At 46.5% G+C, this 12377-nt stretch overlaps 1 protein-coding gene across 9 annotated transcripts in view; it reads left to right on the forward strand.

The window, feature by feature from the left end:
• The window catches only part of ARHGAP6 (Rho GTPase activating protein 6), a 455537-nt gene that overhangs the window by 415377 nt on the left and 27783 nt on the right, over positions 1 to 12377 (forward strand). For all 9 annotated transcript variants that reach the window (XM_081809185.1, XM_081809179.1, XM_081809186.1 and 6 more), the window contains exons 7-9: positions 533 to 683; positions 1732 to 1880; positions 8388 to 8567. In XM_081809185.1, coding sequence (XP_081665311.1) covers positions 533 to 683; positions 1732 to 1880; positions 8388 to 8567 — 480 coding nt within the window. The remainder of the gene's footprint in view (positions 1 to 532; positions 684 to 1731; positions 1881 to 8387; positions 8568 to 12377) is intronic.

Below are 12377 nucleotides of genomic sequence, written 5' to 3' on the forward strand. Positions count from 1 at the left end.
TGGGAATTGTTAATAAGGCTACTTTGACAAATCTAAGACAGCTTTTTTTTAGTAATTGTCATCTTTCGAGCCTTAGTCACAAAGGGCTTATCAGGGTTTTTAATTTCATCATGTGCAGCAAAAAACCTTGCTTTCTTGTTGAGTATTTCTGTAAAATGTCAAAATTCCAACCTGGTAGGATCACTGACATGCAAAACTGCTGGAGGATAGATGAATTCCTCCCTCCCACATTTACCCTTGACCTAACCCCTCAGCTCTTCCTCCCAATCTTCTGGATGTCATTCTCCAGCCCTTCTGCTTGCATCATTAACAGTAAACCTACAGATACATTTATTTAATAATGCATAATATATATATTCATGGCTGGATTGCATAGACTCTGTAGATCACGGCAAAATGTTGTTTTCTTCTCCTTTCCAGTGTCTGTATAAGCTTAAGACCAGATACTGCATGTCCCCACACTTGGTTTGCTGGGCCCTGAACGTTGAGGTATGGTGTCATAAGACTGCCACTTGAACCATTATTTTTCCAGTTACGTGAGGAATTTGACCGTGGGGTCGATGTCTCTCTGGAGGAAGAGCACAGCGTTCACGATGTTGCTGCCTTGCTGAAGGAGTTCCTCAGGGACATGCCGGACCCCCTTCTCACCAGGGAGCTGTACACAGCCTTCATCAATACTCTCTGTGCGTAACACGGCCATTTGCAGGAACACTTCCTGGGATTTCCTGGGATGTCCGACTCACTCGACGAACCTTGTGCATGTGTTTCCCAATAACTTTTTTTGTTGTTGTTCTTATTTATTGGTCTCTAATGAGTGGGGTATTTGGGGAATTTTCTGAGATTTACCCTGGGGAGAATTAGCAAGGAGAAAGTTGCCATAAAATAAAGAAGAATTTGGGATGCTTTCAGATGACCCCAGCACAGTAGAAAGTGCTATAAACTGATGCTTTGGAGGAACAGCAAGAGTTCACATTGAGTCTGTGCCTCAAAATGAGTTTGCGTTTCTGGTTACGCGGAAGGAGGGAGCCACAGGAACCCAGAGTGAGAAAAGGGGGCAGGCAACATTCCAGGGAAAGCAGGATGACATAGCCCAGTGGCAGGGCTTTCAATATGGCTGCTCCAGGGCTATAGACCCAGATGGCATGGAGGAGAAAAGGAGGACGAGGGGAGGAGAAACAGGCCAGAGCTGTGACAGCCTCCATATTTTTCTTCCTCCAGTGCCACAGTTAAAACAGGATCACAGAAGAGAGTGAAGACACTGTCATTGTGCCGTGTCTTTGGTTATTGCCAACAAAAAGTCAATTCCTTGTGGATTGCTCAACAGAAAAGGGCCTCAAATCTGCTATAAACTCAACTTTTAGAATGTTCACCAACTCCCAGTCATTGTTAGTAAATATTTACAGAAGATGAAAGACTGTAATCCACAAAGTAAATGATGAGTAATGCCAGGGAAGGGAGGGAGAAGCAAGTAAGGGAAATTAAGCTACCTTTCTCCCCGGGATGATAATGTTCGCTCTAGATGTTTCATTTCCCCAGGGCGACTTTATCTTTATGTCCGTCACAGAACCTTGCGCTAAGTTGCTAAGCCAATGGGAGAATGGTTGGAGTGGAATGTGGCTGGCCTGGCTAATCCCTTTCTGAAAGGGGTGGAGAGGAGCCTCTTCTCAGAACCTGAATGGTGGGAGTTCCCCCTTTAACTTAACTCAGAATGCCTCCTTTTGCCTTGCTTAGTGCTGGAACCAGAGGAACAACTGGGCACCTTGCAGCTCCTCATCTACCTTCTACCTCCCTGTAACTGCGACACCCTCCACCGCCTCCTGCAGTTCCTCTCCATGGTGGCCAGGCATGCCAATGACAACGTCAGCAAGGATGGGCAAGAGGTATGATGCGCCCCCCGCGGCCCTAGATGCTGTGACTCCTCCTTTTTCCCGGTTGTAGAAGAGTGGGCCATCAATTTGATGAGCTGTTTCACCTGGAGGAAATGACACCTGCCCTTTCCTGACCCAGCTATTGATGTCAAAAGAGAACTAGTGCAGGCCTTTCTCGGGAGGGACAGTTCCTAAGAGCACATAGGCCATTAACGTCCTGTGTTGCCAGAATGCTTCTAAACAAGGCTGTCATTTTCCCTGATGATGCTTTACGCAAGACCTTGAATTTCCATTTGTGTGAAGAAGACGAGCAATGAGCTCCGGAGGGGTTTTTACAATCATGAAAAAATGGAGTAATGGGGGTGGGGGGAGATTGCTGTCCTTGTCATTAATTTGATTTGCTTCCTTAACTTGGAGCCCAAATGTGATGTCACCTCGTTATGCTTCCTGTTTGTCCCTCAAGCTCCCATCTGCCCTATAGCTAGAAGTCTAGTCTCCTCCTTTTGAGAGGTCCTTTCTCTCCTTAAACCCCTCCCCCAAAATCGACTGGCTTAAAGCCATGGAGAGTCAGTCCCGCTTCCAAACCAGGTGGAGAAGGAACCAGAAGGAACTAGAAGGTCTGATCTGCTATCGCCATGCATCTGGATGCCACAGGGGGTCGGCTACTGGACAGATTCTGCACAGTCCCATGGGCCCTCCTGGGATGTTCTCGTTGAACCTGGTCCCCACTCGGGCCCTAGGGTGACCCCACCCCCTGGCCATCTGAGGTCCTGGGCTCCATTTCTCTTTGGTCACACCCATATGCTTCAATGTAGTTTTTGGTTTCACCCTTGGACAAAGGAGATGCTGGCCTCAATTTTAGGTGACCAATCAACAAGCAACCTATTTAATCTTCACCTTAACAAGAGCTCTGTTTCCCTTTTTGATACGATGCAGTCAGAATGCAGATGCATTCTCCTTGACCTTGGATTCCCCAGGTGATCTCAGACCCTTTCCTGTGCTAACACTCATTATAAATCAAACACAAAGAGGCCAAAGGCATTCCATACTTATTCACCACAGAAACTTTTCTTTTAAATCCTTGTTAAGCAGAGCTCAGCCCTATGGTGGATTCAGTTCTGTATTTATCAAATTTCTTTCCTAAAAATCCTGGTCATGTATTTTTTTTTCTTTCACTTTAATCCAGAAAGGCAGTTCTGCATTTCTCATCGTCATCCTCGCTATTGGTGTGAGAATGGAACTTTCCTGAATTAGCCATGTGTCTCTATCGTACTTATAATTAGTGAAACCTCGCTGGCTTCAGGCTTCATAATACGGTCCTGACACCTTATTTTAGCAGACGCAGCTCTCCCAGGGATATGCTGTAATTCTCATAATTGTTAAGTAGTTGTATTCCCCGTCTGGGTGTCATCCTTTATCAGCTGCAGATACAGCACGAGCTGTAGAATCATCTGCCTAACCACTGGGTACAGGCAGAGCCCTGACTGCGATCCTAGGCACGCCAACTGCTTCTCAGATGCTTCTGGAGTAAGATGTGAGCAGGCGGTCGGCTCTTAGGGGACTGAGAAGGCATCGAGGAAAGCAGGAAGTCCAACTGAAGCCACTCTTGCTTTTTTAGAATCGTTTTCAGACACTCTTTCAGTCCAAATGCTCAACGAGACTCCATCACCTACGCCGAAATGAAGAAAATATTCCTGGATGGGTGCAAATGCCGCTTGGCCTGCTGACACGCTTGCTGTCCTCTGTCTCTCTCAGACCTCGTGCTGGCTGCATGCCAGAGGCTTCACACATTACAGTCAGTCCTCCACTGCACAAGGCAGCTGCTGCTGCCCCCATGTTTCAGAGGTGGAAACTGAGGCCTGGAGGGGTTAAGTAACTCACCCAGTGTCCCACAGGGAGCTCCACGTGCACAAGCTGTGCATTTGTGCATTTCACAACTCTGGGGGAGGCGCAATGGACCCCATGGGCACTGTAGATTTGCGGAGGGAGCAGGACAATATCCCAGAAGATGGCAGGAGAATATGTTGAGGGAGGGGGTCCGTGGTCGGGGCCATCCAGTGACCAGTAAAGTCGCAGCTGTGGCTCAAATCCAAACCGGTCTAGCTTCCTAAGAGCAGAAATCTAAACTAGGAATTAGGAAAAAAACCCCATGGGGGAGTCTAGTTGAGGGTTTTCCAGCCTCCATATCATTGATATTTGGGACCAGGTAATTGTAGGGGTTGCCCTGTGCACTCTGGGATGCTTGAGCAGCATCCCGGGCCTTTACTAAACACTTGATGTCGGTAGCAGCTCCCCACCGTGCCCCGGTTGTGACAACCAAAAGCATCTCTGGACATTACCGAGTCCCCTGTGAGGGCTGGGAGGCGGGGCAGAGTCACCCCTGGTTGAGAGCACTCGGTAGCTTTATAACTAATTGACCATGTGTTCTTGGAGAAATCTGTTCACCTTCCTAAACCTGAGCTTCCTTATCTGAACTTGGGGGATACAGTTTCTTCACCCGGCACTGCACGGGGGTTGAGAAGACTAGTTTACACTAAGGAATATGAAAATATCCTGGGGACAGCAAAGTTGTACAGGGAAGCAAGAGTTAGCGAGGGTTTCTAGACACTCCCGACCTAAACCTTGAGTCAAGAGGAAGGACTAGTGACCGAACGTCAAAGCAGCAGGGGGGAGAGGGGAGAGGGTTGCTTCCGTGAAATGGCCGCCCACGCCGCCGTCTGAGGTTGGAGTGAAGGCTATGGAGTGGGAAGGCCCCAAGGAGGTACGAGGGGAAATAGGCTGTGTTCATAGAGTGCTGAATGCCTTTGTAAGGGGGTAGGTGCTGCATTCTTTTAAGCCCTGAATGTTTGGAAGGATTCCACTGAGGCAGTGTCGCCCACGCTGTAGACTGGTTAGAGGCAGGGAGGGAGAGAGTTGGGAAGCTTCTGTATGAATAGCAATGTGCAGAAGAGCAGTTCACATTGTCAGAGTCTCCATGGAGCAGTGGCCTTGGTATTTGAATCACGGACATCCTGAGCTCCTATCTGAGTGTTGTTCAGAAGTGGTCTAATTACTGTTCCTGGGGTGCTGCGGCCTCTAGGAGGTGGAGGAGGTGAGGACACAAGGCAAGTGTAGACTTCGGGGAGGCAGTGCAGAGTCACCCCAGAGCTTCGGGGAAAAGGTGGTGAACACGGGCCAGAGAAGTTAGGAGTGGCTTCACGGAGAAGACTGAATTTAAAGCGCACACGAGCAGATGCGTAGGGCTTGAGTGAACGGAACACATAAGCTCTGTGTGGGGATGGGGGTTAGCTGAAAGCCCCTCTGGTCGAAGTTCAGAGTGGAGGGAGAGGAACTAGAGGGCGTTTGCCGAATATTTTGTTGGTGGTGGTTTGGCACGAGCACGTAGAAGATACAGGATGGGCGCACTGCAGGTGAGGCCAAAATCCAACTGTCAGATGTGCTCCAGAGACAGGGCAGCTTTCAGCTTTTCCTCTCGCCTGTTTGTTGGTCGGGGTTAGATGTGTCCTGTCTCTGCTGGGTGGTTGTTAAGGTTTGGAACGTGAAGAAATGGAGCCAGAGCATCAAGGAGCTTGGAGGCTTGCACACGCTCCGCCGGCACCTTGCTGCATGACCTTGTTTCTATAAAATAGAGGAAGAGGGAAGAGAACAGAGTTAGCGGAGGGGGGAGGTCTGAGCTTCCTCCTCTATGAAATGAGCATAGTATTTCCTTTCTAATTGGCCCTTACAGTTTACTGCATCATTAACTAATAGGATTGTCACGATTTTGAAAAGAAGGGCATGAGAAAATTTGTTGGCTGGTCAATCAGTGCTTTTCTGGGGAAAAAAAATAATGATATTTTATTAAAGTATGGTGTTTCGCTATCTGTGTTTGCTTTGTTTTATTCCATTTTATTTGCTTTGCTCCTTGGGAAAAAGAGAAATTCCCAAAGGGAAGAACAATTTCCTTTCTTCTAGAAAGAATATTGCAGGAGCATAATTGAAACCTCTTGAGCCATGGTTTTTCAGGTTGTCCAAGAACGCTCGGGTATTGCATGGAAAATGTGATGTGGATGTGCACTTTCTTGGTGAGAGAGTCCGTAGCCGGCCTTCAGTTCTTCAAAGAGTCTACGAGGCAGAAGAAATGGAGCACTGGGTATTATATGAAAACAATGAATCGTGGATCACTACATCAAAAACTACTGACGTATTGTATGGTGACTAACATAACATAATAAAAAAAAAAAAAAAAAAAGACATTACGAGCCACCAGTATAAAGCCGGGATTACCGATCTCTGAGGAGGTGCATACCTCCAGGAAGTGGGGGGTTGGCTTTGGAACTGGAGCAGGACCAGTGCTGGTGAGGACCCCAATCCCGGCCCTGCTTTAAAGTTTAGCTTTCCCATTGCCCCATGCTGTGACCCGTGGGAGGGGTAGGGTCATGAGGAAGATACAGGCTGGCTTCTCGGCTCCACCCCACTCCTGGCTACGGGCTCTGGGCATCACTTCCCTGTTTTGTAAAAAAAAAAAAAAAAAGGACAACAGCCCAGCTGCTTCATGAGCTTACAGTGTGAAAGAACTGAAACAGCCTGTGGAAAGTTCCTAGTCCGGTGACTGACTGTACATGCTAGACTGGTGATAAATGTGAGCGATTCCTATTAGGTATAGAGAGGATCTAGGATGCTTATTTAGTGAAGATAAAAATCATTCCTTTAGTTGGCTGGCTAATAATGAACTCGTGAGCTGCCCCCAAGGGCACGTGTTGTTGCTTAGACACGTGTGGACTTAGGTGCAGCACAGGCTGCAGGGGTGGACGCTGCCGCGAGCAAGTCTCCTTTCCGGTCCCAAACGCAGTAAAACAAGAACAAATCACAACATAACACAAAAGCGCTAACGAAGCCCAGCAGGATGGTCTGCAGCTGGAATCTATGTGCCATTTTACGGACGGATTGCATTGCGCTCCCAGAATAGCAACAGGCGAAGGAGGGAACGGATACAGAGTTCTGGGCTGTCCTTGTGCTAAACATTCTTTTAAAAGAAAACAAAATCTCCTATTTGTTAATGTTAAAATAAAAATGGGAAAACCCTGATATGACTTTCAGGGGGTAAGGGGAAGCACTCCAAATGCCTGAGTTCCAAAGGGATGCATTTGAAAATGACACATAGTTGATCTTATCCTCAGCCGTAAATTTCCAGGAAGAGAAAGGAAAAATCAAATAAAAAAATGTCAAATTTTATGTCAATGAAGTAAAACGAAGGAAAACAAATAATCGAACAGTCATACATATAAAGAGTCCTTCCGTGAAAATGCCCAGTGTTTGCCATGTGAAAGCATTTCACTTGGCAGGAGGCCTGAAAACAGGCTCACGTTCTAAAAATAGCACCCGCCATGTGCCATGCTGGGACCGGGTGGCCACCAGCTCAGGGCTCCCCAGGACAAGGGTGGGACCAGGCGTCTTTCTCGTGGCTGTGAATCAGGACTCTTGAATTCTGTGCTGGGCACCCAGGTGCCTCTCAAAGGCTGTGCACATCTTCCCAGACCAAGGAGCCCCACTAAGCAGCCACAGTCCCCATACGTATCCCTGTGTTCCTAGAGTTTCAACTAATACCGACAAGAGAAAGAAAATTTTGCCTAGCCCAGTGGTTCTCAACCAGGGGCAGTTTTGCCCACAGGGGACACATGGCAATGGCCCTTGCCTGCCTTTCCTGCAGAACCCTCTGCCACACGGTGCCTGGATGTATTTTACGTGTTTTTGTTTTTGCATAGGGTGTTCTTCCCACTGTCAAATCATCCCTTGCCTCAGCTCCTCTGCTTTTCAGCCTAACAAACACTGTTCTTCCTTCATGGTTTTGTGCAAATGTTGCCACATCTTTGAAGTGTCCCTGGGGCCTCCAGAGTTGATAGCTTCATACTTTGTACTCACTCCTTAGAATTGGTATGTTTATTTACCCCCTAGAAAGTGAATTCTTTAAAATAAGGACTGTACTATGGTCATTGTTGGAAAAATTTTAAATAATTCAAATCCACGAAAATGGTGTAGCCTGTGGTAGGCCCTGAATGGGTGATTTAATATAGGGATGATGGATTGATAGATTTAGGGATAGATGTAGGGCTGGCTGGCTGGCTTGGATGGATGGACGAGTGGTTGGTTGGATGGATGAATGGATGGATGGATGGACATCAGTATTTTTTTGTTGTTGTTATTTTTATTTATTTATTTATTTATTTATTTTTTTGACATCAGTATTTTTTAAAAGCAGACAGGGTAGACATTTTATATAGTACCAGTTCCACAATGAATAACTTACAGATGTAAAATTGTACTTAATATGCTATCGAAATGACCGCTAAGCTATGAGAGTCAATCCAAGATATGAAGCAAAAGGAAAATGACAGTGCTCCTCACAGATTCTGCCAGAGGTGATATTGTCCTTGCAGGGAAAAAAAAAAAAAAAAGGAAAAAGGTCCCTTTGATTATTGATCCACCCAGCAGTTTGAAAAGCAGAAATAACGCCAATCCTTGTGTTGTCTGCTCTTACAGGTCACTGGGAACAAAATGACCTCTCTAAACTTGGCCACCATATTTGGACCCAACCTGCTGCACAAGCAGAAATCGTCAGACAAAGAATTCTCCGTCCAGAGCTCAGCCCGGGCTGAGGAAAGCACGGCCATCATTGCTGTGGTGCAGAAAATGATTGAAAATTATGAAGCCTTGTTCATGGTAAGTGGCTCTTCTTAGGCAGGACACCTCAGTAAGCTGCCTCGTGATGCTCTCGGGCTGCATACGGAAGCTCACACACACCATCTCTGGCCCGCGGCGCCCGTCATTGCCCGAATTCATTGCAAGCCGGGCAGTTTCAATAGAACTAGAAATGTCCAGAGCTCTGATGTCACTGGAAGTTTGTGATCCCATGTTTAAACAAACATATCCCAGTTGTAAATTGCATTTTGTTGTCCCCTAAACCACGGTCACATTTTGGAGTCATTTCATTGTTCAGATAGTGCGGTCCTTGCTCAAAATATTGATAGCACCCTTCTTTGGGGAGTTATATGTGGCCCTCCTGAATTCATGCAATTCATAACCATCCCCATCAATGGCACCTCCTCCAAGGTCAATCTTGACGTCTTACCTCTTCCATGAAGCTGAAGCTTCACCTCTCTCTCCCATGTCCTTCTCATGTCACTTCTCTGTCCCTTTAACCCCATCACTGTTCTTATTGATGTTTATCTTACTCAACATTGTGTTATGGTCATTTATGACTATTTCCCTTAGTAGTTTATAAATGCATCTGAAACACGGGCTGTGCCCTTGTTATCTTCTCCCTATATCCTCTGTATGCTTTTGGAAGGCCCTCCATCTGGCAGGCACTCAATAAATATTTTTTTTTATTTGTATTGAATTGCCAGTTCCTGTTTTCTTTCAAAAAACTGCACTGCTTGCTCCAACTTCCCTTGAAACATTAGAACAGATGCCAAGTCTCTTCTATTTCTGTTCACCGCTCATATTGCATGTCAGAATTTACAGGAACTTTCTCCATGTTTCCTCTCCCATTTCTCCTGTCAATTTGCAAATGCTCACCACAAATCTCACCCTGTTCCACTAGAGCCTTGTGTGGTTCTTCCCCCAAGCGTGTTAGTTCCCTCTTCCGCATCTCCTTAGTATTTTGTCTACATTTATCAAATGCCTTGCATCAGATTTCTTTCCATGCTTGTCTCTCACCGACGATATTTTTGTAAATTTGAGAGCCATTGCTTTAGACTCTTTGCCCTCTGCGTCTTGCCTGTGTGATCGTGCCCAAGTAATACAGCACTCAACAAGCATCGATTTCGGCTTCCGTGAAAAGGGAAGGTTAAAAGTACGCCCTATTTCCCAGGGTGGTTCCCAGAATCATGAGCTATGTGCAAGCGTTCTGCAGGCTGTAAAAGTCTATGTAAATGTTAATTAATAATCTTGTTAGTTGAGCAGCATGAGCTGGCCCAAATCTCAGTACTTCGGCACACCAGACATAAATATCTTGTTGATGTAAAGTATAATCAGATGTTTGTCAGACAGCTTTGCAGCTAACGATTTAGAGACTTGAGCTCCTTGCGTCTTGAGATCTGCAATCCCCCAGGATTTTATGGGCCAAACCTAGAAGGACCATCCATCACGCCCGCTCAAATTGCATTGCACAAGCCATGCTTAACTACCAGGGAAGCTGGGAAATGGATTCCTGCTGGATGCCCAGGAAGAAGAGAAAATGGATTTACACACAGTGAACAGTTCACTGGGGTAGAACGGTGTCTTGCTCCTCCTTGAGTCTCTGAAGCACTATCCCTGTTTGCAAACAAGGAGCTCTCAAAAAATGTGGAATTAGTCATTGCCTGTGTATAAGTTTCACACTTCAGCCAAAACCCTCATAATTAATTACATATTAGGATGAATCAAGTAACTGAACTTTTCAACATTTTCTTCAAGTTTTAAGTCATGTCATCTTGCCAAGCAGTCTTAGCATGACTTCATGCTCTCTGGATTTTTTTTTTTTTAACAAAATAATACCTCTCACAAATCTTAATTCTGTTCTCTAAATTCTGTATTCTAAGCAAAGTTCTTTAGATGAAACCACAAACCATCAGGCATTTCTTTTCCACTCGGATACTAACACAGCCCTTCCTGGCCACCATTTCCTGCCGCCCGGACTACGGAAAACAGCAGAAGAATGTCAGTCCTTCGGTTCCACCTTTCCCAGCATTTTCCAGACACGCTTTTCGCTTGCTCTTCTCGGGAGACATTGACGTCCAGGGTCTCTGGAGTAGAAGTTCATATTTGTGCTCGCTGGTTGTGGTCTTTACTTCTCAGTGAGACCTTTCCTGGCCACCTTGTCTAAAATACAGCACCCCCCCCACCCCCACGTGCACACACCGTCGCTTCCTGTTCCCTCTCGCTGCCTTTTCTCCGTGGCACTCATCACTACGAATACAAGGTTTTACTAAGTTCTCCTGTTTGTTGTGTGTTTCCCCACTGGAGCGCAGACTCCACGACAGGATGAACTTGTGTCCGTTTCCATCTACTTTCTTTACTGCATTCCTCCTGTGCCTGGCACGTGGCAGAAACACAAGAAACATTGGTTGAATTAATGAATGACTTGGTGGTAGTTCTGGAACATATGATTTCCGTATTGTTAATCTTTACTCGTTATACATATGAACAGGTTTAGACGTGGAGGAATTAAGGATACCTTTCCAGAGTAAGTTAAAATTAATATAAGCATTCTTGATTTCCTTAGACAGACGATGGGAATTATGTGTTGAGGAATAAAAAGGGAGGAGAGGTGAGACGAAGATCCCCAGCCGAGGTCAGTAAAAAGCAAACTGGCTCTGGATTCAGAAAGCTTTGCTCTAGTCCTTTCTTTGCTCCACATCAGCTTTGTGACCTCACCTTCTGAGATGTCTACTTCTTTAGTTATCAGAGGACGAGGTTAGAATGAATAAAAACCAAGATCCCTCCTAGTTCTAAAATCTACACGCTCCTGTGCCCTGGCCCTGACTTGACTTGTTTTATTTCTATAAAGCACAAAAGAAAATGAACCTCGTCACTGGCAGGTCCTCTTGGCATATTTGGCATTTCAGGACCTCGTTGATTATCCTAAGCTGCTGACTGGTTGGCAAAGCTGGTCTGCGTGGGTGGACAAAAATTCGGTCATGTATGTCGCTGTTTCGTTTTGTTTCTTAAAGAAGCTTTCAGAATGAGCACAATAATTCCAAACAAGGACGGCCGAAGCCCGATGGTAAAAGATTGTTAGCCATTGTGCTGTTTCAGGCTTTTGGAGGGGTTGATGAGCTCAGAAAGGGAGGCCTTGCTCCCCATTGGCATTAGAAAGGAAGACTTGTTGGGAAAGGTGGCAGAACGGATGGAAGGGTCGTACAAACCCACAGAGGCCTGGCGACCACCCAACGTTTGTTCTGAAGGTTAATAATGTCCCTCATGTCCTGATGTTGAGACCGCCTCTCCCATGGGGGAGAGGCATCTGCGTTAGTGAGAGAGGGCCGAAAAGAACCTGGCTTTGTCCCACCATGCAGGAGAGGGACCTACATTCAGAGGCTGGCGCAGGCTTCGAGAGGCTGGCTAGGACAGGCTTTCACACCGGTTGTTTGCTTTTCAGCCACTGGGTGGGAAATTCTTGAGCTGGAGAGAGGTCCTGGTAACAGCCATCGTGATCCCTCTCTCAAAAACCGAGGCAGCAGATTGTGCCAGTCGCTCTCAAACTGGAGCGTGCCCCAGAGTGGCGAGGACAGTTGCCAAACATTCCGATTCCCGGGCCGCGCTCCAGAAAATCAGTTGGAGTAGCGCTGGGATGGGGCCTGGGAATCCGTACTTGCTAATGAATGCCTCCTGGGCATTCTGGTCCTTTCCGAACCACACCCTGGGAAACCACATCTTGGGAAACCCCCAAGGTGCAGGAAAGACCAGGAGCTTTGGAACGAGCTACCAGAATTCACATCCTTACTCGGCCATGCATTTGCTACGTGATCCTGGGCCCATGCTCAACTT

This window comes from Leptonychotes weddellii, chromosome X (assembly GCF_054177405.1).
Source record: "Leptonychotes weddellii isolate Sample4059 chromosome X, ASM5417740v2, whole genome shotgun sequence".
Classification (NCBI taxonomy): domain Eukaryota; kingdom Metazoa; phylum Chordata; class Mammalia; order Carnivora; family Phocidae; genus Leptonychotes; species Leptonychotes weddellii.